General features: G+C 44.9%; 1 protein-coding gene across 3 annotated transcripts in view; it reads right to left on the bottom strand.

The window, feature by feature from the left end:
* klg (klingon) overlaps nt 1-23,566 on the bottom strand; it is a 62,381-nt gene extending 38,815 nt beyond the window's left edge. For all 3 annotated transcript variants that reach the window (XR_011443283.1, XM_017246565.2, XM_070281604.1), the window contains exons 1-2: nt 23,260-23,566; nt 7,276-7,926 (exon numbers count right to left, since the gene is read on the bottom strand). Coding sequence is in view for 2 of the 3 variants with exons in the window: in XM_017246565.2 (XP_017102054.2) it covers nt 7,276-7,483 (208 nt within the window). In the remaining variant the exon portion in view is untranslated. The remainder of the gene's footprint in view (nt 1-7,275; nt 7,927-23,259) is intronic.
* Between the last annotated feature and the right edge of the window lie 2,394 nt (nt 23,567-25,960).

Here is a 25,960-nt window from a genome sequence, read left to right as displayed (position 1 = left end):
GCAGGTGCAATTTGTTTGCGCAACGTGCTAACTTGGCCAGTATTTTGTGGTTGAAAGTTTGCAATTTAAAGAATATAGATGGGGAGCAGCCCTATATAGAGTGTTTCTATAAGTAAGTGTGCCAATTTACAGAAGCACTTGCACGCTCCACAAGAATCAATCAATTGACCAGTCAAGAGCCTGTCCACTGTGAAAAAATTATTGCCTTTCTGATTTTAATAATATATGCTATAAAATAAGTCATTTACCCTTTGGCTAAAAGGTTACATTTTCTGGCAGTGCACAATCTGAACAGAATATTCGGTTTATTGGCCAACTGGGTTGCCCGTTGGCTCGTTAAACAAAGACAGGTGGACTAAGTCTGGCGAGGCCATTGCTTACTTTCACCTGAGTCCTTAAGCCGCAATTGATGCGTTCGTTATTATGTCATGTGTGTGTACGCGGAGGCGGCCTTGGGCCCACTTGGCTGGTGAGAGGTGACCTTGTTGTGTGGCAGACATTGAGCCAGCCAGCGCCAAAACAATCATTTGCATTTCACCTCCCCACGGACAATGTAATGGACGTCAGCTCATTTGCACAAATAAGCCATAACCACCGTACGTCCCAACATCGACGCTCATTTTCGGAAAGAAAGTCCCTGGCATAAAGGACCCTGGACAAGGGCAGAAAAAAGGAGCAGGATGTGGGCTGGAGCAGAGGCAGGATGGAGCCAAGCAAGTGCTGTTGCAATAACGGTAATGGCCGCGGTAACGACAACAGCAAACAACAGAAATAATAATGATAATCATTTTGCGCGAACCGGAAGTATGCAAATATACGACACGAAGGACCAAGGCCCCAGACCACCACCAAGACCAAGACGAAGGTGAAGTCGAAGCGTGCCCGTCAAGGATGCGGATGTGCGGATATACGGATGTTCCGATACGACAAGTTGGCTGGAAAGCCATGGCCTTAACAGGTCGCCCTGAAAATTAAAAGTTTGCCGCGAATGAAGCGTTAATGAAGGCGATACACGGCGGGTAAGTAAACAATTCGGGGCGACAGCATAAATATGAAAATGAGGACCAAGAACCGGGAAAACGAGGCTTCGCCTTCCGTCCTTCGCCCCGCTGTCGCCTCTCTTGGCCCCTCTTAATATATAGCTTTCTGTGTCGTTGGCCATGGCATGAAATGAAAATAATAATCTCTTTGGCCAGGAAATGAAGGGAAATTCAACAGGAAACTTTTGTGACGTGCCGCAAACAGTCCGTGCAAACACACTCGGCCGTCTGTTTTTGGCGAGTGACTCGGTGCTCAGTGTGTATATGTGTGTGTAGCCGGGTGTTTGTATTTAAATTGAAAGGTCCAACACACTCATGCAGGTGTTAAAATGCGTTTCGTCCTTTACGCGAGTTGCCAATGCAAATTACAGTCATTTGGCCCGATATTTTTTCCAACCAGTGGACTTTTATTTAAAAACGTTGAAAAATGTATGCACCAATCATCGAAAGCAAAAATGCTTTCAACTTTTTGCGCCATTTACCGCCCAGAGACAATGACATTATTTCTTGGCACGCACATCCAGAGTAAAAAATTTCACCAAGTTACAAGTATTTTCCTTTTAGAGCTGGTGCTCACAATAGTATTCGATTTTGTTGTCCTAATTTTTTGCTGTGCAGTTGCCAATGGCTCACCTGTTTCGCTATTCGCAGGTGGAGCAATAAAACTTTATGCACACTCATTATGCTCCAAAGCACCCAAAACATTGCACCTCCGAGGACTGTCATTAGTAGTGCATAATTTCGGGGACCAGTCGACAATCTGTGTCGGACGGAGGACCGTAATTATCACCCGGCAAGTGGACGGGCGATAATGGCTTGATTTCCAGCTCGACAAAAGAAGGTAAATGGGTATTAATTATTATGATTATGGCCAAAGACACTCGGAATGGCATTTCCATTGGCCCTGCCACGGCACATGGCGGCAAGCTCAGAGAGAAAGCTCCACCCACACTCTCCTTGAGTATTCTGGAGCTCGTTGAAGCGGAATTCGGCAAATGCCGAAAACTTCAAGGGTATTACATAAATGTTAGCCATGGCCATGTCTTCTAAGCATATTTTGAATGCCAGCAAATCCACATCTTCGCATCCCACCAGCCCCGACCAATGCCTTAGAAAGTCACTTCCAAAGTTCAAGTCAATGTCGCAAAATGTTAACGGCGCGTTAATAATGCGATTAGTGGATGCTACCCGGACCCATTCCGATCCACCGACCCGGCTACGCGACTCCCTCCCCACTTCTATTGGAAGGCAAACCAGCATGTATCCCCTCCGGAGAACAGAAACACATTTGAATGCGTCCGCCCAGCCGGAGGAACATGGCGAAATTGGCTTTAATTGGTAAAATGTTGGGACTGTTATGAGCCGAACGGAGAACGGAGAATGGAGAACGGAGGATTTGATGCCACAGAACATGAGTGCGGTACCGCCTACAACCGAGTGCTACTTCCCCAAGCTCCCCAAGTTGGTGCTAATTAATAAATTTCTTGGGGATTTGCCGTTTCGTCTTTTTCGGGTTTACGGCTTGCCTGCCATAATTATAGCATGGCAATCGCCCCAGGGACACAGCGTGCAAATGTCTATGCTAATATTCGAACGAACATGGATCCGGCGGCACACCCTACCGACATCAGTCGACATCCTACAGGATCGCAACATGGCCAAATCCCCGTTAAGTGAAGCCTTCAATTACAGGGCTGCTGTCGGCGCCAATCCCCTGGTAATAGGATATTTTCAATTTCCATTTGCCCGACCGTATATTTTGCAGTTTCGTATTTGTTTTAAGTTATGCGCCTCCGGCCCTCCAGGGGAATCTTTCAATTTTTTCCGTTTGCTCCTCCGCCTCTACCTCCACCTCCGCCCTCCGCTCCCTTTGAACATATTTCATTGATACGCGGGGATTCTGGTTGTGCGGTGAGGTGACTGGAGAGTGTCAAACAAGACGGGAAATATGTGTGAGCCGAACGGAGCCTGGCTGGGACATTGTCGACTCAACCCGAGCCGGCTAGAGGCGTCCTGGTCACGTAATTGAGCCGTACACCACGGGGCCATTGAGCCAAAGAGCCAGCCGAGCAATAGAAAATGAATTGTATGCACGGAAATATGACAAACAATCAAACCGAATTCGGAAAAACCGCAACACAAACCAGCAAATGCGCCAGCTGAGCCAGAGATTTGTTTCCATCCACCCCCTCTTGGTAACCATGGGCGGCTCTGGCCTAGGATCTGCCCTGGGACTAGCAGCAAGAAGGGGCGGCTCTAATGGAAAGAGGCTGGAAAAATCGCCTGGCACCACCAACAACAACGACGACTACTACGCGACGGCATCTGATGGAAATTTATTGCTGGCAACACACCCAAAGGGATTCGCAAATATAATACTACTGCCGCAGCTGATGGTGGAAGTAGTAGCAGGGCAGCACTGTTATAAATTAAGCAAACTTGTCACAAAATAAATACTTATTTACAATAATATCCTAAAATTGTACATCAACAAAAATATTTAAAACAAGTTTTCAGACTTGGTAATAATAGCTCTTGATAGGGAGAAAGATAGGGCCATAAATGTATCATAAAACTGAAATAATAAAAATATTTTTATTTCAAATCAATTGAAAATATAATTCCCCTACTTGAGTATCTCAGATTTCGTATTTTTTTTATGACTGTAGGATCAGTAAATGGAGGCAAGGACTACATACAAACACGTACTCTGTGCCAGGACGTTTGCCAGCCCCGAAGCCCCAGCTCGATCTATGCCGGTCGGTCTTCCTGCTGTGCCCCGCTCAAACATGTTTCCGAGTATGCGAGTTTGGCGGGCGGGAAAACTAACCCTATGAAGAATTTCCCAAAAGCATCAGAAAAACATACAAAATGTGGTTTTAGCCGCTGAGAGGAAATCTGTAAAGCGGGGATTTCGGGAAAGGAGGGCAGGGCGAAAAAAAATCTGTTGAAAAAATATATGACAGCTAGAACATGTTGCCCATTGCCCTGCCCCCGGCTCCATGACTACCAAACACCCACCACCCATCGCCCACTACCCGCTCGCCGACAAACAAAGCTGCAGTGTTGAGCCAGAACTGAGCTGCAAGCACGCACTGTGCATATTTTGTTATGAAAATTTAAGTGAAATCACTAAAAATGCCAAACAAAACAGCAAGATATGCAAAATGCAGCGTTAGCTGTGGCGATAGAAAGGGGGGACGGGGGCGTGGTAGCTTTTCAGGGGGAGGGAGGGGGCTGGTGGGGCTAAAATGCTGGCGCTGGCAAACCCTCGAGGCGGAAAACAGCTGTTGTTTGCGTTAGCAGCTCCGGCTGCTCCTGATCCTGCTCCTGCTGCTGTCTGCTGATGATGCTGCTGCAGTCTTATGAAAAATTGTTGTCAGTTTATAAAATGGAAGCTGAATGTGAGCTACTGCGCATCCTTCAAGTGCATCACGTGCACCAGATTTTCAAAAGCGGAAAAGCAGAAAAGCGGAAAACGGGGGCTGGACAGCAGCCCATGAAAATGGGTCAGAGCAGAGAAACTTTGGCCAGCGGGTTGTGCACAGTTTATGGCTCGTGTTACTCAATAAACATTTGTCAGGGCGATGCAACCTTCGCACCCATTCCTGCCTCCAATGTCCCGCCAATTTGCTGCTATCAGAGCCAGCGGGGAGAAGAGGAGGGTCCTTTGCGCCAGTTCCTCCTCCCCATCCCCCAAGCCATTTGAGTTCCTTTTTGGTGCGTTCCAATGTCAATTGTTACGTTTTATTGCCTTCTGAGCATCCACACACAGACTCACACTCACACAAAGGACTAACGCCAAAGGTAACTGGCAAAACGAAGAAATTTATGATCAGTGACAAAAGCACATTCTCACCTTTGATATAGCTTTACTGCCTTTGCCCCTTTTTCCACTCTATATTGCAGATGTAGCGGGGATAAGAACAGGTTTGTCTTTGGTTTGCTCTGCTGTTTTATTGCCCCGCCCCTTTGTTGTGTAGGGGGGGTAAAAACGGGCACTCCCATACCCACTCTAAGCCCCGCCCACCTTGGAAAAGTCCGAGGCCCGGGAGCCAACGGTGCCACGCATCGATGGCTCTTTTATGTGCTCCCCAGAATTTTTCGTTTTTCTTATTTTTTATTTTTTGCGGCCCTCTTCCATCGCAGTTTTTGCACAGTGTTTGCCTTCGGATTTTTGCGATAATGGAGACAAATGTTGTGCTCTTAAATTTATCGATTGGTTGTGCAAAAGTTACCAAAGGAAAATATAGCCCTGGCCGGTGAATTTGTTTTTATGGGTGCGCTCGCTCGTTGCGTATACGCCCCGTATACGTGTGCTCGATTTCGTTTAGCTTTAAGTTTAGCTGCCAGCGCACCTGAGTTTTCAATTTATTTCATGTTTTTCATGGCCCAATAGAACAGGCAACTGCGGGACAATGGAGTCCGGGTCGCAGATAAACTTGTGCCGCGATAAGCCAACTATTTGTGCTCCCACAGGACAGCAGACTTTTCGTCCAGTTGGCCTTCTTGCTTTTTGGGGCAGGAAACTTTGCAATTGAAAGTTGGCCGCTTAAATGCAATGGCCACTGCTTAAGTTCCTGCGGCCATAACGAGTTATTAATTGTGGGGCGCGGTCTGGGCGGACAGCGGCGGCTTAGTGGAGCGGCAAACCATGCTCGCGGCTTTTCTGACCGCTTGCCTAACCACCCACGCCGCTTCCTCGCGATCTCTTTAATTTTTTTATGCCCCTCTAGCTCATTCTCTATCTCATGGTAAGCCTTTTACCAACTTTTATTTTTTTTTTTGCCCCGCTCAGCATTAAACACCACAACGTGCTCGAGGACCCACGCGGCTGGATTTATGCTGCGTTACATTGGCATTAAAATAGCAAAAAGGGATTAAGGGGGAAGAGCGCTTGCTCTCTCGTATTTTATTCCATTTTTTGCATTAATATTATTTTTATACCCTTGCAGAGGGTATTATAATTTTGGTCAAAAGTGTGCAACGCAGTGAAGGAGACATCTCCGACCCTATAAAGTATATATATTCTTGATCAGGATCACCTCCTGAGTTGATATGAGCATGTCCGTCTGTCCGTCTGTCCGTCTGTCCGTCTGTCCGTCTGTCTGTCTGTTTCTACGCGAACTAGTCTCTCAGTTTTAAAGCTATCGACTTGAAACTTTGCACACACCCTTCTTTCCTTTGCACGCAGTATATAAGTCGGAACGGCCCGGATCGGCCGACTATATCCTATAGCTGCCATATAACTGATTGATCGGAAATGGTATAACTTTGATGTTTTTAGAGTTAGAGTGTCAAATTTGACACAAGAGCTATTTTTGGCAAAAAATTACGACATGCCAAATTTCATAAGGATCGGCCGACTATATCCTATAGCTGCCATATAACTGAAAGATCGGAAATGACCCAACTTTCGTGTTTTTGAAGATAGAAAGCTGGAATTTAATACAGATTCTATTTTTGGTCAGTTGACCCAACCTACCAAATTTCATTAGGATCGGCCGACTATATCCCATAGCTGCCATATAACTGAACGATCGGAAATGGTATTTGGTAGAAATATCAACTTTCGTATTTTTGAAGATAGAAGTTTGGGACTTTTTTTAGATTTTGTATTGTAATAAATTGGATTATATTTTCCTATTTCCATAAGGATCGGCCAACTATATCCGATGTTTGCGATATATATCCGGTTTTAACTGCAAGGGTATATAAACTTCGGCTCCGCCCGAAGTTAGCTTTCCTTTCTTGTTTATTTTGTATTTTTATATGAACACACCCCGCAAGCGCTCTGGCGCCTGCCCTTATGCCTTTGCCCTCTCGCTCTCCGTCTCCATTATGTAAAAACATAAATGCAACTTGCGTTGAGTGCTGCGTGAAATAAAAAGCGATGACGGCGAAGCGATGTAGAAATAAATATGGCAAAAAAATTCATAAACCACTGACTTTCCTTCTCAGGGCCATTGTTCGTTGGGGAGTCTGACTAAGTAAGATGTGACTACAACTGGGAAAAATATTTTTGATAAATTATAGTGTTACACAACTTCTTTTGATAATGTTTTCCATAAAAGAACAGATAAAAGAACATTTTTATTGGTTTGGTTTCAACTTATATTAAAACGTGGTTTATACCATTTCAGTTTTTAGGAAAGGAAGAGAATCTAATTTTTTTTTTTGGTGCTGTGTTTATGAAAATGGTGCTGTGGCAAGAGCAGTGCCAGGAATCACTTACCTCGATTTGAAATGGCGGCCTCGGCCACGCCTCCACCGCTTCCGGTGTGCGCGTGCAACAGCCATCCCAGGCTAATTACAATCAGAATGGGGCAATTCATTTTGAACGCTGCTCGGCTGCGTCGCTGGGTGCTAGTACTCTTGCTCTTAGTGCCAAAGGCAGGAACTCCGACGTCGCCTGAACGTATGCTATGCGAAATTATTTTCATTGTTCCACCGCGCAACGTAGCGGTGCGGTGGTTTCGAGTCGGCGTTTTCCGCTTTTTGTTGTTATTCAATTTACTGGAGTTGCTGTGGAGCTATTATGGCTGGGCTGGGTTTTGTTCGCTTTAAGTTTTCATTTGGTTGGCCGCCAACATACTTTGCATAGTCGCTTTGTCGCTCTCTGTGCGAATATCCAGCTTTTGCAGCTATTTTCCACGTTTTTTATTTTCTATTTTTTTGTTTTTTATTTTTGTGGGTTCTCTCTAATTACAAATTGAGCGAGAGACCGCAGGCTCTTCTATGGAGCCGGCTTTTGTGCACTTTCCCTTGACAAATTGCGGCAGTTTGAAATATTTTCTAATTAATTTTTATTGCTCCTGCCAGCCGACTAATTAATATTGTATGTTTTCCCTCCGCCTCGGATGAGTTTTCCAGCTTCCAGGGCTATCTATAATGGAATTATAGGAAACACATATAAAATTGTTAGTTTTCCAATGCATTTTTAGGGAAAAAGTTTTTCGCTAAAAGAGAAAAAATGGCACTTTGGGTTTATGCGATCTTTGGACTAAACTCCGCTTGCAGAGCTTAGCCAAGTTTCAAGTGTAGCTCTCCGAAATGTTTTCAGTTCTCAAAGCAAACATTAAAGCATGTGCATGTGCAAGGATGTGTGTGCGTGTGTGGTTGTGCCACTCGTATGCGCTCCATAAACCCACACGCACACACTAACACCGAATTGCGTCTGCCCAGAACTTCACTGACACGCAAAATTACCCCACAAAGTGCAATTAGCACACAAGTTAAATTATAAAAGTTCCGTTTTTTAACCTTTTCCCTCAGTGCCGATCCCGGGCACATACACACATTTGGAGGGAATTTCGACAATGGAGAGAATAGCATCGAAAAGGGCTAGAGAAGGAGAATCGGGCAAACAACACTTCAAGAGCAAAGTCCAAAGCCAAATAACAAATTGTTCCTAGGACCTAGGGCCACCAGACCCCGTACATGCATATATCCTTCTTTCCCGACGCTTTTCCCCCTTGTGCCATATTTAATGACAAAGTTTTGCATAATTTTATGAGTTTGCAGCGTTATCCCGGCCACATGTGGGTGTGTGTGGGCGGGCGGGGTGAACCGAAGAAAAATCAGCAACGAAAAAAGTTCAAATTATTTCATTATCGCTTCCGAGCAGAAAAACTACGTCGGCTTAAGGCTCGTAGAAAAAAGTCTGCTGCTCAAAAACCATAAAATCCGGAAGTGGTCAGGGGAATGGGACACGACTACTCATGAAAAAATTAAGTTATAAATTTAGATTAACCCATGCAGCCGACGGCGAGTCGAGTCACTTTCACTTGGGGTCTCCACACGCAGCTGGGAGCTGGGAACTGAACACTGGAAGCTGCGAGCTGGGAAAGTCCATTAAAAGTCATAGCGCAGCAGGCAGGCCATAATTATCTATCGTTTTCATTATTACCCTGGGCAGACAGAACCACGACATCAAGTATACGCTACGTGGTGCGCTTATGTGCGGCTCATGTCCTGGAGGAGCAATAAAATAATTGTGTATCTATCCCAAGCCCCAGTCAGGCCAGTGAAGGCGAACTAGGTCGCGTAGGTGGTGCTCGCTACAAATCTGCGCCGGCCATATAATTACTCAAAAAGTTACCTCGCAGTAGGGTGGGAGCCCTGTAGGAGATCGCCGGCACTGGATAGGATAGGATAGCATACGATAGGATGGTTAGGCTTTTATGCGCGAGGCCAGCAAAAGGCTTTTATCATGTAGGCGGTAAATAGCCGTAAATAAACAGGGCGGCGCATAAAACGGCAACAAAAGACGCTCCAGGACTGGCCCAGGTTGCCGCTGTTGTCATCGCCACCGCTGGCGGAGCATTATCCCGAGAAGATGTGCACTGAAGAAAATAGCTTGAAAAGGCCATCTTACAGCCGTTAAGTGATTAAGCATCCGAAGGCCTAGGGATATATTTCAAATCCCTATACCCTCGAGGTATTTCGCTTTATGGAAATATGCTAAAAGAGAGTGCCTTTAATAGGCCAATTTAATTTCTCCCGGTGCAGTCCTGTTTGCTAGCTACTGTTGTCGAGGGCCAAGGTTATCGGTTTTATGGGGCTTTGGCCTACAGATTTTTTATATGTGTGCCACATGCTGTGCGCCGCTGCCTTATTTATGACACCGCCAACACAGCATCGCATGGCTGCTACAAATTTCTGAAGTCCTGCAATTTGATCTCGGTGGGTCCTGACGGTCCTTCGGCCCTTCGGTCAAGGAGAGAGGTCTGGCTAAACGTTTTAACATTTTATCGGGCTCTTGGAGCGCCGATGCGGTGGCAGTTGTGGTCGCTGTGGTAGCCGCCATAAAAGTTTAATATTCTAATAAAGCGGATTTAATTATTTAAAAACAACATTTCCACGTCCAAACACTGAAGCTTTTTAATTTTTACGCGCTTCGCTTCGCTGTCGCGTTTTCATGCGACTCGGGTTTCGCCTCCCGCGGATTCTGATGCTTCGACTTTCGTCTAAATTGCACTTTGCGGTACAATTTCAAGCTGCAAGTTTTGCCCCAGCAAGTCGTAATTAGTTTTTGCTGGTTTGCTGTGAAACTGATTTTCACTTGCCAGTTGCTGGTTGCTGGAAAGGGGCGTGGTGGAATAGCGAAACTAAATCCGAGGGAAAAGAAAAAGCCAAGTCTTTTGTCAGCCGCCCCAGCACCTCCCCTTGCGGTTGACTGGCGGAACTTTAAAATGGGTTAATTGCATTGTAAACTAAACGAACAAATGCCAAACAAGTGGCTCAAGAGGGCACAAGACAACTGAGCAGCAACATCCAGCTCTAGATCTCCAACGACTGCTGCTGCAGATTCGATTTGAGCTTTGGCTTATTTATAAATCTGCAATTTCAACCGCCCCAGTGTGGCTTGTTCTTTTGCCAGTTTCGCATAGCAACTGTCGGAGAGTGCATCATTAAAAGTGGCTCATCCAGGGAAGCATAGTAACCTTTGCGAAAAAAAGGATTATGTAGCTAGTTTCAAAACCAAAGTATTTACGAAAATGTTAAAAATTGAGTTAAGCTTTAAATTTTATTTTTTTCCATACCATTTTCATTCAAAAGAGTTCTATACAAAATCTGAAAAAAGCAGTGGCTCTATTGGCCTCATAAATGGGCGCCCCATCTAATGTCCTTTGGCAGTGAATTATTCGGAATTCTGGGAGAGTGACGACGACAACGACCAGGGCCACCGCATTGTCATCGAAATGATTAACAAGAAGGCACACAAAGTTTCCAGCTTGGAGCACAAAGGCACACACTTGCCTGTGCCCGCGAACAAAATAAAGAAAAAATGTTCTGAAAACTCTTCACACACACACACACTCACCAACCTAAAGCTGCGTGGAAAATTCAAGCCGAACACTTGCCACAGCCACAAACTCGCCAAGCTCAGGCGGATTGACACGGCAACAATGTGGCAAGATGGACCCCTTGCCCGACACACGCACAGGCGACCCAATCCTAATATGCAGTTGACGTTGCGGTCTGAACAAGTTTTAATGAAAAAAGAAAAAAAAATGTGAATAGAAGACGAACGACGGGATAGAAGACGTAGATCCAGCCCGCTCGATAAAAGATTATTAAAATTTTCCAAACGAATGGCAAAAGTTTGCTGCAGCAGTTTGTCAAAGGTTCAAAAGGTTATCTGCTGCACACGCACACCCATGCTGACAGACACACACACACACACCCACGGGCTCATCCTGGGGAAAATCAGAGGAAACTCACTCACTTGGAGGCACACTCTTTTCACGTGTGCGCGGTCTCCGAAGTTGACAGACATTTTCCACAAGCCGAAGTCAAGTACCCATCTAGCACTCGACAGGAATGCAGATGGAAGGGACTCGTCCCGGGTCCCGGCCCTGCCCTGCCCACCCGGTTTGGGCCTGAAATTCTGCGTTATCTCGGCCCCTACAAGCAGTGAAAATTAAATTCTGGCCTTACTGGGAGAACTGGACAGCGGGACACCGGGAGAAACAGAATGGCCGTACATGAAATATGAACGTAATCTCCGCATATATTAAGGCATTTGACGGCTGCTTTAATATGCAACCGGGCGGGCCCAGACCCTGGCACGAGCCGGTCCTTGATACTTTGCATTTTTGCTGAGGCAAACATAATTCGTCTATTATGCAGGCTGCCACAGAGCATAGAACACATAGAACACATGGACACACAGCACACACCACACACCATACACGTTGGAGGCGCATAGGAGTGCTGTACATGGGAGTGCTTGCAAGAGTTCATAGATCCTGGCTGGGAGTATTCACTTGGCAATTACTGCTTTATTTATTATGCCGAAATGGATTATCCCCTTTGGAGCGCTGGGATGCAATTTCTGCTTGTTCTGCTATTTTCTGCCGTCAACATTTTTTCTCTTCCCGCCTGTGTTGTGGAAATTTCCGAAGCCCTCTCAGCCTTGCTATTTGTTGTCAACGGCGTCACCGCTTCTGGAGTGGATTTGCATGGAAGGGCACGGCGGCGATGATCCGGCCTACGGCTGCTGCTACATCTACAACATCTCCATACTATGGCTATGGAATTTTACTGGCTCTCTGCTTTGTCATCTAGTCATTCATGTCTCTAATCCATAAGAGCTGGCTCAATTTACGCTGCTTTAAATACTTGTATTCTTGTGGCTTTAAATAAATATTTTTTATCCCATAAGAACAGGGCTTCAGAGAATTCAAATCATTGTGGTGCAGCTTAAATGCTAATTCCTAGTATTGTTCCATTTCAACGGCATGGCCGGACATTTCCTGGCCTCTGGTGCACGGCGACATTTGTAACAAATTCGATGCACACGAAATCCATAAATCAAATCAATAAAATGACAGCATGAAAAATTGGCAACACAAAAAACCGCAGGCCAAAGCCATTATTTCGAAGTCAAAAAATCGACAGGACGAGGCAGCAAGAGCAGCAGCAATGGCAGCAGCGGAAAGTCGCCATTTTTGGAAAATACGAACCAACAGAACGAGTTTTGTGAAAGAATAAAACCCGGCGACCGCAGTTTGAATGGCAATCAGCAGTTAGAACAAAACCAAGGCAATAATAATAATAATAATAGAACAATACAGCGGCGATATGCAATGGAAGTTAACCTTTCGACACCTACAATAAATAAATAAATGGCCAAGTAAATATTGTAAACAGCGCAGGAGCAAATACAGAACATGGAAAACAAAAAACAAAAAAATAAATAAAACAAGCCAAAAAAAGGGGGAGTAGACAAAACAAACAAAACAGAAGAGGCCGTAACCAAACATGGAAACGGCTGAGAACGGGCGTGTAGGGAGGCTGCTCCTGGCAACGGGTCGTATGTGTAACAAATAAAATTGTTGACTATGCCATAAAGCGGCAGCAACAGTAGTAGCGGCAGTGTCAGCGCTAGAAATAGCAAGAGCAGCAACAGAAACAGAAGCAGTAATGTAAAAGACAACGAGATTGAATGAAAATCCTCGTATGACATAAAAAATAATACGCAACATGCGAAAAACAGACAAAACTGCACACACAACAAATGGGAAAACATCGCAGCGAAAGGATTCCAAAGCATATTAGTTATATTTCCCTGGGTCCTATCCGGACTCCGGACCCGTCTATGTGTCAGTTCTCCTGGCGTCAGCTGGTCAGGATGAAGGCAGGCCAAAGCCAAGCCAAAGCCAAGCCGATCCAGGAAAACTGTAACCAGAAACCCAAGCCAATGCCAACTGTAGCAACAGCGAAGACAGCGCCGCTGGCAGAAATGGCAATAATAATACGTTATTGGGAATATTGATTGCCTGTATTAGGAGGAGATTTCCGAATGTTTGGTTTTTGTGATAGGACTCGCATGGCCTTCCTTCGCGTCCATGGCCGAGGAAGAACACGGAACGGAATTCGCATGACAGCATATGACGGGCACGCGCTGATAACGCTCCTGAGCGAGTGGCACTTGCCACAAGCGGTAGCAGCAGGTGTTCTTTGTTTAACGCCCAAATGACTTTTGGGCTGCCTGCTCAACTATTCCGGCCCAACCACACTCGAGACCCGAGCCGGGCAGAGATTTTTTTGCGACAGCCTATGGATATTTGCCCTGCCTTGATGACATGCAACGATTCTGTCAACAGGAAAAGCCCGGGCCAAGCCCAGCTGTGATTAATAAACAAATTGAAATACCTTTTGGCTAAATAAAGACCAGAGCCCCAAGACGCGACTCAATAAATCACTGGCTTATCCACTCCAAGCCAGCCCCGGCCAAATCAATTATAGCCGAGCACACAAAAACATGGCCTTTAACAACGGCCATAACCCACACACCCATACACCCTCAACAAATATACAGACAGGCTAACAGACAGCTGAAGTTAAGGCACGGCAGATAATTTATTGATTACCATTAACAAACAGCATGTCAAGTAAGTGTCATTAGAATGTCAACGCATGTTGAAGAAGACGATTCCCGTGCTCCCTGGTACGGCTGGCCATCTGGCTTTCCCGGTGACTAGATGGCTGATGGACAGCCAGCACCCCGTGAACTCCGCCCTTGGCCCCCTGGCCGATGCCCCGTTGTCACGCTCATTAATTTGCGCGGTGTGTGCGAACAAGTTCATTTCGTTTGCAATTTCCTGCGAGAGGCGTTGGGTTACTGACCGCGCTCCCCATCACTGTTGACAACGCAAATTGACCGAGTTGCCCCGGTCCGGCGTCCGGGACTGAACAAAAAAAGAAAACTGGCCAAGAGTCGGCGTCATAGGCAGTGGCAGCACCAGTGCCAGTGTCAGTGCCACCTTGGCAGCTGTCTTCGGCGACGGGCCAAGACAAAAAGGCACACAAAATACTGACAGTTTGACAAATTGTTTATGTAAATGGAAGTGCAAGTGGTTGAGCAAAAGGAAAAGAATTGCCAAAGGAAATTCGTTCGTTGGGGGAGAATAGCTTAGGCCGAGCTTAGGCATATTGGCTTAGTGACACGTTTTCCGTTTCAAGCTTTTCCCCAGCAGCTGGGATCGGGATCCTGGGATCCGTTGCCCGCCGAGCGAGTAAACATCTAATTTACTGTTTGTGCTCTTTAATTGTTTGCTGTGCCCGAGGGGACAGCAGCAGAATGGTCGAGATACGCTGACAGGCAGTCTTCCGAATGGTTTTGTCGGCCCCATAAATGACAACGACCTTCGCGGGCTGAGAGCTCGCTAAGGGGCTGAGATGCTGGCCAGCAAGGCTGGATGGGGGTAGCAGAAGACCAAAGACACCGCCCAGGCAATTAAAAATCGCTGTCTTGAAATTTCAACGACGGCCGGCGTCTGGCCTGCGGGCAGTCGTATAGTTCTGATTCCCCTGTTTTGGAACAAGCCCAGAATACACTGGAATAAAGTTTCAGAAACTACAAAAATACCTTTTGATTTATAATAAAATAAAAAAATAAATTAATGTAAGTGAGTTATAGATTAGTATTATTTATAATTTAATATTGTTTTAATTTTAAAAGAATAACTGAAAGCCTTGATAGTTTCTTCGTCCTGTGCAGCCTCGGCAAACTATTTAAACTCGGCTTCCTGCTTGAGGGACGGCCGCCTTCCTGGGCGTCCTTTTTCTTGGTCAGTAGTAAACGCTTTGCCAGCTTTCTTTCTAGGGTTTCTCGGCTTTTCCGGTTAGTTTTCACTTGCTTTATGAATATGCGTGCCAGAGTGGCTTCGTGCTTGAAATTGTGTGTGTGTGGGTGAGTGTGTGGCTGTGTGTGCGAACACAAAAGCTGTTGCTTGCTTTTCTGCTTAGGTGCTTGGTGAATGCCTTTCCGCCAGACTTTCAGCCGAAGGGCAGAAAGTTTTCCTTTTGAAAGTCCCCTGGCCCCTTTGGAGGTCCTTTTATGGAGCGACTTAGTGATACATTTTTTTGCCTCTTCCAAGCCGTTGCTTCGCTTTGGCGTTATTAACTCTAATTACCACATTAAACGCCAAAGTGTCTTAATATTCAATTAAAAGTTTTTTTCCTTCTGCCGCATTCCGCAGTGTCGCCTGTTTTCTTGCGTGTCCTGCCCTGTTTGCGGTGGACTATTGGAAAAGTTTGTCTGATATTTGGGCCGTTCTATAAAGCTTTATATATGTCGATAGCTGGCTTTAATGATGTCTGAGTGCTTACAAATTATTTCACCCAAAATGTGTTTAGTGTTTAGATTGCTTTTGATTTTGTTTGGTAAAAGTTGGACAGGACCAGGCCTAATGTACGACAACCGGCTGGAGGCACTTTTACTTCCTGCCGTCGACGGAGTCGATGAAATAAATTGCACGTATTGACTTTTTCCGGCAAGTGCTTCCCCTTGGCAATTAAGTCCTGCTAATGGCATGAACCGTTTGTCAGAGGGAATAACGTATACGCATCGTTGTATGTGGGAAGGAATGTCATGGCTTCATCAGCGTCTCCACTACTGACTAACCACACATGACAGCGACTCAATAAACTAATGAATGCTTATAAAGTCAGCGTCGTTGACAGAATTTTAATTAAAGAATCGTGAACGCTAATTTTGCATATGAATAACCTGGAAAGGACTTCATGACACATCGTGACGAAAGTGCCACAAAGGAGAGAGCTCGAAAAGAAAGCAGGAACTTGCACATGAAAAAATCTTAATATAGTTTAATAAGAGTATATGATAAAATCCTGTTATCTTTTGAGAGCTTTTATCTCAAAAATATAAAGACTGAAGGTTCCCCTAAGCTTAATATTAAAATTCTAATTTCTGTTCAATATACTAATTTTTTAAAAAATATATTTAGTTGAAAAATAAAGTAAGTCTTTGTGTAATGTCTGCAGTTGGCACACACAAAGACCATAAATAAAAGAGTAGCAAGACCCGGAGACTCTCCTGCCATTTAAGTAGTTGAAATTAATTTCAATTCTGCTCGCACATGTCTCACTGCCACATATTCCCGTGGCAGGCAGGGGGTGGCAGGTCGGCATGCCATGGGATTCGTGGGATCCTCGTCTCTTTGGAGTATTTTATTCCGACGGCACACGTAGCTAACTGGAGCGCTACAGACATAAAAGTCGCCGCGCGGCTAAATTATAATATCAATTATTTCGCAACACAAAACACATAGGAGCTAGTCGAGAGGCCCGGCTGGAGGACACTTCACGTGCAGGCATCCAACGACAGAAACAGGTTAACTGTTTGCCAGCAGCCGCCATCAGCAGCCAAAGCAATGTCACCGGAGGCTGCAGTAATTACCGCTTGGTATGCAAATGGCAGCTAACTAGGTATGTCAGGTACGCAAACAAAGTGGCGGCTCCCGCTCCTCGTTTCTTGTTTCATGGCTCGTTTTATTTCCCGGTAATGGCTTTTCAATTATGCGCTATCAATTAGCTAGCCCACAACCCGTTTAGCCCGCTTACAAGCGGCCCATTACCTCTACCATCAGCCCATGCAAAATGTTTCGTTTTCCAGACACTGCAAAAAAAACGGTGACTTCTTGATAGTCATCTCAAGGTTTTGAATATTTAATTAGGAAAATACTCGTCTTGACATTTAATTCAACTTTGGAAGTCTGCAGCTATTCCTTTACTTCCTGTGTAACCTATTTCAGTTCACTTCTCAAGCCGAGAAAATGAGAAAATATATCTGAAATGTTGAAGCCCAAGAGCATGTCAAAGTCATACTCGGCCTTGGGCACTTTATTCATTCAGTCTTGGGATTCATTGCGCACCAACGCCTCAAAGCCTTTGCAGCTTTAATATAACCATAACAGAACATTTTCCTTCGCCCTGGCAAAAACTCATTAAATCAATTTCACACCAGACTGAAAGCCAGACCAGTTAGCACTTTTCAGGCTGATAAAAAAATCACCGGACCTGGACCAGAGCTATACATAGCTGCCGCCAGTTTCCCAGCTCAAAATGCGCGTCAAAAGCCATTCCTGCCGCTTCAGATGAGTAGGCCCGGCCAAGAGTCCTCGTCCCGCCAATTCTTAAAAAGAAAAAATAGCCCGACCGCTGGTGGCCAGCCATTGTTTGGTAAAATGCTTTTCGCAGCCTTTGTTTTCATTTTGTTCCTTCGGGTTCTTGCTCCTTTTTCTCTATTTTGGTGCCCGGGCCCAGAGAAATTGTTTCTGCGTGATTGAGGTTTTCCGGCAGACCTTTTCTTCCTTTTGCAGCTGCTTAGCTTTCCCAAAATAGGGACCCAACATTTTCGGGGACTTGGGAGCTCTTAAAGAGCCAATGCAATCGTCCGGTTTCCTTGGGAAATGTCTTTGTGGCCGCAATTCATAAAATTTGCAACTGGCCTACTGGCTATTTTTAATATTTTGATTAATTTGGGCTTCCCTTTGTGTGTCTGCTGGTCGCGCCGAGTCCCTCGACAACGACAATGTTTTGCCACAAAGTAGAAATCGGTATCAACGCTTGATCTTTTTCAAATACAATGGGCAACCCTTTTCCATTGAGATAACATTATTTTTATTTGCCAAAGAAAAGGAGGAAATAAAATCCAACAAAAGCCATGAAGGACTTCAAAGAAGAGGGCGCCTCCACCTGGCAACCCTCAAAAGTGCTAATGTTGAAATTCGCAGATCAACGAAAAAATAAAGAAAATAATCTAAATGCAAATAAAACTATTTTCATGTCACAACAAAGCCTTAAACAAAAGTAAACGGCCACCAACGAGGACCAGAGAGTAAATTCAGAACGCAGAAAAGTATGCAACGCGAAGAATGGAAAAGGCGCAGAAGTAAATACGGAAAGCAATGGCACACATTTTGAATACATTTATTTGCACATTTAGAAATGCAAACAGCGGGAAAAGACTGAAAGGGACGAAAAGACCGAAAAGCCGGGCGAAAATTCCAAAGAAGAAAGGACCCTTTCGAAGAGCAAGAAAGGATACTTCCTTCGCGAGCAATTTTCCCCCCAGCAGCTGCCGGCGTCAAAGTGAGTGAAATGTGTAACCCTTGCAATGATTTGTTAAATTACAAGCAAAGTTTTTTCAAGGGAGCTTCCCGGCCCCGAGTAATTAGTAAAAACCTTGGCTATGGCAATGAAAAATTACTTGAAATTGGGCGTGAAAATGGCGCACAACGGTGGCTCGAGGGTTCAACTCAGCTTGAACTCAGTTCAGAATTTAAAGTGGAGCAGATTCCTTTCTTTTTGTGCCTCTGAAAATTCGCCCAAAACTCACATTAACTTGCCGAGTACGCTCCTGGTTCCATTAGCGTTGCGCTCTATCAAGATCATGTTCTCATTTTTTGCCCAGCGCTCGTAAGCCATTACTAATGCAGATAATTAGAGTTTTAATGTGTGCCATGCATTCTGGGGATACGCTTGCCAGGGCGCTCTAGGAAACAGCCAAGTGGGCCAAGCTCTGAAGGCAAATTAATGAAAGTTATCGGTGAGTATTCAGGCAATCAGAGAGCTGCCTCTGTGTCGAGGAACTTTTTAATGGATCCCAAATTGAGGCAAAGTTTGAGTCAGAGGCTGAGCCAAAGATAGAGCCAGAGACAGTGCCAGAGCCAGGGGCAGAGCAACCAAAACTTAATCCGCCCGAAAAGCAGGCAATTTTGGGATCTTGGACAAACATTTCAAGCATCCGCCGTAGTCATCGACTAGGTCCTCTCGAATCTTCAGATACTGCCTGTCTGCTTTCAATAAACAAATTTGTACGCAAATATTTTGGTACACAAATTTCTGCCTGGATACTAAATATTTTGTGTAAAGCCGTTGAACATTTACAAAGATTGCAATAATGACAGTCGAGGCTCAGCCTCAGAAGGGCTTCTTCTTGACGTGGCCAGGAGGGGCCAGGAAATGGTAAAGGAGGCGCATCCAGGGCGCAGAATGTGTGTAAACTGGAGCAAGAGGCGGCATATATTACGGAAACGAAGCGCACAGATCCACACTGAGCCAAAAATGTCATCAATTTTGATCCACAAAAGTATTATTTTTATTATTTTGTCAACAAACATTATTTATAAAAGCCTGAATAGCTGTTAGCTCTGAAGTATTTTATTATTTACACATCAAATAAGTAAAATTATTTTCTCTGTGCACGAAACATAGCTGAGTGGGACAGACATACAAAAGTCAACATAAAATTTAATTAAAAACTTTGCAACAACTACAACGTTGGGGTGGCGCCGCCTTCGAAAATGAAACAACATAATGCAGCGCTAGCGGAAAACGTGAGGAAAAGCCCCGACTTGGAGGCGAATATCGTATCTTGTATCTGTTGGCTGTGGAAGCAATCGGAGTTTACTATTCACAAGCTGAGACCGCCCAAGATGTATGCCAACGACCGAGAGCCGAGTACCGAGGGCCAAGGACCAACGAACGAACTATGAACTTGGAGTTAGTTAAATTGGCCAAGAGTATTGGACCAAAACTGCGCTTAGGACTCGGCCGTGGAGTTGGCTGTGCCGGCAAATACTCGTAAAAAACAGGCAGTGGCGGAAATTTAAATAAATAAAATGGCAGCCGAAGCCAGCTGGAAATAGCGATGCCGAGGCAGCAGCATCTTCACAGCTCCGATGCCGATGATGCCGGGCAAAAGGAAAACCAATTACGAATTCAAATGAAATTCATGAAATTCCTGCCACTTTGTGCCGAACTTAAACCACGTTTTTGTAATATATATCACTTTGAAAGCCTCCCGAAAAAAATAGGAAAAAAGCCAACAGCGCTGCATAGTTTCTTTGGGGAAGCTGGGACGTGGGTGTGTCCTTACGCCTTCGAGACGTTCTCAAGGCATTTAAATTGCCGGCATGATTTGAAATACAAATTGAGCAAATTGGCAGGAAAAACTGAGAAAAGTGCCCCGACCGCAAGGCAACTCAATGCCCCCTGAATTGAGGTAGGATGGCTGAGATGCCATCAGGAATTCGAATATTTTCCGAAAAAGAGCCCTTAAAGGTACTCTCCTCTCCGGCTGGCCCCCCCCAATTTTTGTCGTTTCTGTGTACGCCATCGCCAAAGCTATTGATTTTCCTGTTTTATCTTTCCCGTCGCCCCCAACCTCACCGTGGAATATGAGTACACTCTGATATCGCGTTACATCGTGCAATAATTAAAATGTTAAAAATGCGGTCACGGAATCTTTAGATGGCGGTCGGTAGCCGGGGGGCGTGGCTGTTTCCTGGCTTTTAATGGGCGATGCCGTAAATGATATCGCGGCCGCATTGAATTTCCAATGAACACCATCCCGGCGATTGTCGCTTTCCCGCTGGGGACCGCTTTTCTTTAGGAAAATTCTGGGGGGACTTAGTGAGACGGCTGGTGCGTCTTCACCTTGACAACGGGCGGTGGGGCATAGCTCGTTAGCAGGCTTAGATACATTTTATCTTCTGCAATTGTCGACCGAGCGACCAAGCGACCGAACGGCCCTCCGACCAGCCCTGCCGCCACGCTCTCTAAAAGCACTCTGGCCTAATCGCATTCAATTAACACACAACACAAGAAAAACCAAGAGGAAAACTCAAAGAAAACGCAACTTCTGCCAAAGGCAGACAATGGAGAAGACGCTAGTAAGACGAGAGCCAAAGTGCATGGCAGAAAAGCAAATCCAATAAAGTTGTTATTGCTTTTGTTTCGGCTGGTCGAAAGGCGTTTATAAATTACTTAAAGCGCTTAAGGCCGGAGTAAAGAAAACCAAAAGGAAACATTGTTAGAGACAGAGACGGAGACGGACCCGGACCCGGAGCTGGGCCAACAACTTGTGGCGTGACCAAGCGGCCAAAGCCAATCCCGCAATATGTTCACCCATGCCTTCCCCGTTTGGGCTGCTGAGCAGATTAAAGCGTATCGTGTAGCAGCAAATCCAAACCGCAAGCGGCCAACAAAAGAGGCAAAAACCGGAGCAAGTGGAAGTGGCAGAATCGCTGGAAAAGCCTACCAATTGAATATCAATCAACTTTTGGGGCGTGTGCGTGTGTGCGAGGCCACCAGAAATCCCCCAGAAAAGGAAGCAGAAAACAAGGGGGGATTGATTGTGGGTGGGGAGAGTGTGTATGGTATGTTGGCGGGCCAAGTGAAGTGGCCTTGCCCCACCATGATAATGGAATTAAAACTGGCAATTTCGGGCCAAATTGCTTGATAGGCTGTCTTGTCTTGCAAGTGTTTTGGCAGTTGCACGGGAAAAAAAGGTACAATCTTTGGGCCTGGATTAAAAATCTTTAAATTATGGATATTAAAGTCTAAAAATATATTTTGATCAATAGCCAAAGTACTCTAAAGAAGCCAAATTGTTTTCAAGTGGTTTCTGGACTCAAGTAGTCACATGATGGAGCTTCCCTTGACTTTCTCTAGGATGACAAAAATAATTAATCAAATTTCTTACTTTGAGTGGCCTTCTTCTAGGCAGTGACCCTAGTGATCAAAATCCACTTGATACATGGTATTAGAAGACTTTTCGCCAAGTGCACTGTTGCCACTCCGCATTGAAATGGTAGAAGCTTCTAACCGAATTAGGCAACACAAATCAATTGCATTAAATGGCAGCTAGCGCGTGTCTTCGCCCCTCCTCGGCAGTCTAACCACGTGTGGTTAGAGTCCTTCGCCCTTTCGGGCCCATTCTCCCCCAAAATTTTAGCATACCAAATTGCTCTACACGTCGTAGTCGGAATACGCCAAAAACAATTGTGCTGGCCTGAACAGGCAGCCAAATAAATGCCGACGAACAGCTGCAAACGACTTATTTATGCCTCGTATTGGGCCAAAAAAGAATTCAAGCTCTCCCTACCCCACCTTACCGGATTGGTTTCCCTGGGCCTGGGTGATACTGGCGGGAACCCTATTATCCTAACCATGGATTATGTGTGCCTGAATCCTAATTTACACAGCTTCCTTAGGCTTACCTCTTCTAAATGCCGGGAAACTTTTCCCCAAATGAGCGAGAGTGTTGGGATATGTTTCTGCCGAATACTTGGGAGTATTTAAATAAGGCGGATTTTTTTTTATACTGCTCCTCTACAATGGCATTGCATGTGTATATTTCATTTCTCATTTTCACAAAACATTCCCGCTCACACACACTCGTACACCAGCACGCACACCACTAAAGACGCCACATGCCAAGTTCTACTTCATTTCATGTTGGCATTTGCACATTTTTTTCTTTTTTTTTGCCAGTCGACGTGAGAGTGTATGTAGGGTGTGTAGGGTGTGTGTTTGGTGTTTATATGTTGATGGAAATTTTGTTATACTTTTTGGTTTCTTACTTTTCGGCTCCATGGGCTGAGGCGCCACCACCTCCTCTTCACACCCGCAAAAAGTGCGAGCTGGAAAGCCACCGCAAAACAATGAAAATTGGTTTTGTTACTTTGCTTACTTTACTCTCCCTTCTTGGCTAAGACTGCCTTCTGCGGTCTGAGCCCTTGGCGGTGGCTTTTATTGCCCGCCTTGTTATTGTTGCTGTTACTGTATTTATTTGGCAGCTGGCAAGCAACACCACACAGTCAACCATTTAGCCCCCCAGCCACCCAACCGCCGAGCCAGAGAACCAACGAACCACCCGCGAGGGCCAACCAGAACGTAAGAGCCACCAGCAGCAGAAGCAGCAAAAGAGCGTCTGCTGTTGATGGCGTTGAGTATTATCGCATAAAATCCAAAATGTAAACACTGGCAGCGTCTTGTCCTTGCAGCACGTACACGCTTATATTCTAAGGAAGCCTGCCAATTTGAATATTTTGGCGGAAGGAACACAACAACACAGCCAGCTCCCCAAAGCATTCACTAATATGGTGCAAATTATTACCTGGGCCTGAATGAACGATCGTTAGGTGTCTTTGTTTATCCGTAACTTTGGCCACTTAATGGTGTTTTTTATGGACTTTTTATTTCCTGTTTTCAGTTAGCTTTTTTGGGCTTTGCTCTGTATATTCCACTCTGCACTAGCACTTTTAATCACGCACTTTAGGCTCACTTTTGCAGCCAGAATACTTGTTCTGTCCGATGTCCTACTAGCTTGAAATCTTGGCCAGCTCCTGCTGAGTGTCTCTGGATTGAGTTTCCTGCTCGGTGGACGCGAGTCGCGCGCGATTCGTGTCAACTGCGTCGAAGGGTTCACTTTCAACTGAAACTGAAGCCCGCCGCCGATAGTCGATTGTAAGCGCCCCCGCACTCGTGCCTTCGTGTTGTGCCTCGGATGCCCTCGGCGGCACTCGGCTCTGCCACGACGAGGCCACACGAACTGCGAAGAGCGAAAGGCTCTCGCAGAGAGTGCAGGCCAAGCAGAGAGGTCCTGTCAGGACCTTTTCGCCGCAGGCCAAGTGTGCCACGGCGAATTACGGAATTATGGACTAATATCCAGTTTTTTGTTTTTACAAAAACATGAAGTTGCCTTGCTAAATATTTACCTTGTGAGCCATTTGAATTTGTATTAATATTTTAATTTAATTTTAATGCATGTCAAATAATATTTTCTCAAAATAAATAGTAAATTTTTAGATAATAATGATAGTTGGTAAATCTCTATAATAATAAGTCCTTTAAAGTGGCTTTCATTCTAGTGCACACTATAGTGTGATTCAAAAACTAGCCGGGCTCATAAAAGTATGCTATGAAATCTTAGAAAATGGGCTTAGTTAAGAGTCTTGTTTTTGCTAATCTTAAATAACAAAATAATATTTTAATATAATATTGAAATTCATTGTATAAGTATTTTCGTTGTCCTAGCTAACACAAAAATTTATTTGCAAAAGCTTGAGTCCTAGACAATAAAAAATACAACCCCTTCCTCACCTTTACTCAATGATCCGTTGATCAAAGCTCGTATTTTCATTTGATTTCACCTGTCGCTTGGAGGTCTCCTAAAAAAAACCAGGTTATAAGGGGCTCTCTAAAAATGTTGGCAGAGAGAAAAAATAAAACTACCCCTGTCATATTTTCGCCACGAATGGCACTCCGAAGTTTACTCCGAAAACGAAGAGGGGTTGCGGCTTGGCGATTAAAAATGTTGCAGAATTGGAAAAATGTTGGCAACATTCGAGTTGGCCTGGCAACATTTCGGGCTGGAAGACAAACTCCCGACTGTCACTGGGCTAATTTCTGTGAGTGAAAGTTACGTGTGGCACTGTCCCCTGGTGGAACGATGTCACTTTTCACATATTACACCACATATTACACTAGAAAATCAAGCCATCGAGGCGTGACCGGCGAGGGCAGGCTCGCGTGTAATTAAAACTAAACACCAGGACAACAGCGCCAGGACACCGGCCCGCAGGTCATCCTAACAAACGTAAAAACCGAGTCAGCTTTTAAAAGAAAGACGCCGCCGGACTGCATGGATATTACGCTGATGACGAAACCGAATATGGAGTCCAGTCCATAAGTCAGGATTAAAAACGGTGGCCGGCACGACACGCAAAATATGGCGACAACAACCTGGTCAAACGAGGAACTTACAACAGCCGACGGGTCACGGGACACGGGTGCCTGGAAGAGGGAAACAGCGTCCTGAAATTAATTTGAATATTTTTCCATCCCACCCCACGCCACCGGTTTTAGTCTTTTGTCTCGGTTTTTGCCTCTGTTTCCGTTTAGCTGTTTGGCTCTGCTGTTGTTACAGCGGGCTAGCAATGGGGCTTTTGACTTCATTAGAAGTAATGGCCGATTCTGGCTGAAAAGTGAAAAACAGGAATCTGTCCGCGCCAATGTCCACCCCCGCCAACTGTCAGCGAGCGCGGAACGCGCAAAGGTTATAAAATTTCAAAATATGCACATAAAGACATAATCCCCCAGCCCAGAAAAGTTCGGGGAAATGGTGGGAGGAGGCTGTCAGGCGGAAATGGAAAATAGAAGCCACGGGGACGGAGTCAACGGTCAACAGGCGGTTTTCAGCCGGTGGGTCAGTCAGTTTCAATTTATTGGGCGCGCTCGAAAATAAATTTGTTTTTCGAAAATGCGAACATCAAGCACAGCATGCCGTGGGCCAATGGAATGGGGACAGGTGAGTGGAGGGGAGGCGTGCATTGTCCAGGTGAGGAGCTGGGAAAGATGAAAAACGATTACGCAATCTGGCTTGTGTCTAGTGGAAAATAAGTAAGCTGGGGGTCAGAGTAAAACGAACAAGCTTTATATACAAGCACCAATATATTGGCCTGCTTCCTTGAGGCGATTTAAAGAACTCCAAGTGATTGCATATCTGAATACACATTTTTTATTCCATTTAAAACGATTTTATTAAATACTTTGCTTAAATTATGGTATCTTTGGCTTGTTTTGCTTCCATATATAAGTTTATTATCTTAGATTCTTGAAAGCCATTAAGCAAGCTCCATTTGGCTTCTGAATAAGATTAAGAACTAATAGAATTTATTTTAAATATTTGATTTTGGTTAATTTTCTTTATAGAATGAAGACTTATATAATTATGCATAATATGAAGTAATTATAGGAATATATAAATTTATTTTAATGAATATTTTATTTAATGCCATCACATTTATCCATTTAGG

This window comes from Drosophila bipectinata, chromosome 3R (assembly GCF_030179905.1).
Source record: "Drosophila bipectinata strain 14024-0381.07 chromosome 3R, DbipHiC1v2, whole genome shotgun sequence".
Classification (NCBI taxonomy): domain Eukaryota; kingdom Metazoa; phylum Arthropoda; class Insecta; order Diptera; family Drosophilidae; genus Drosophila; species Drosophila bipectinata.
The sequence above is the reverse complement of the archived record's forward strand: the minus strand, read 5'-3'. Positions and strand labels throughout refer to the sequence as shown.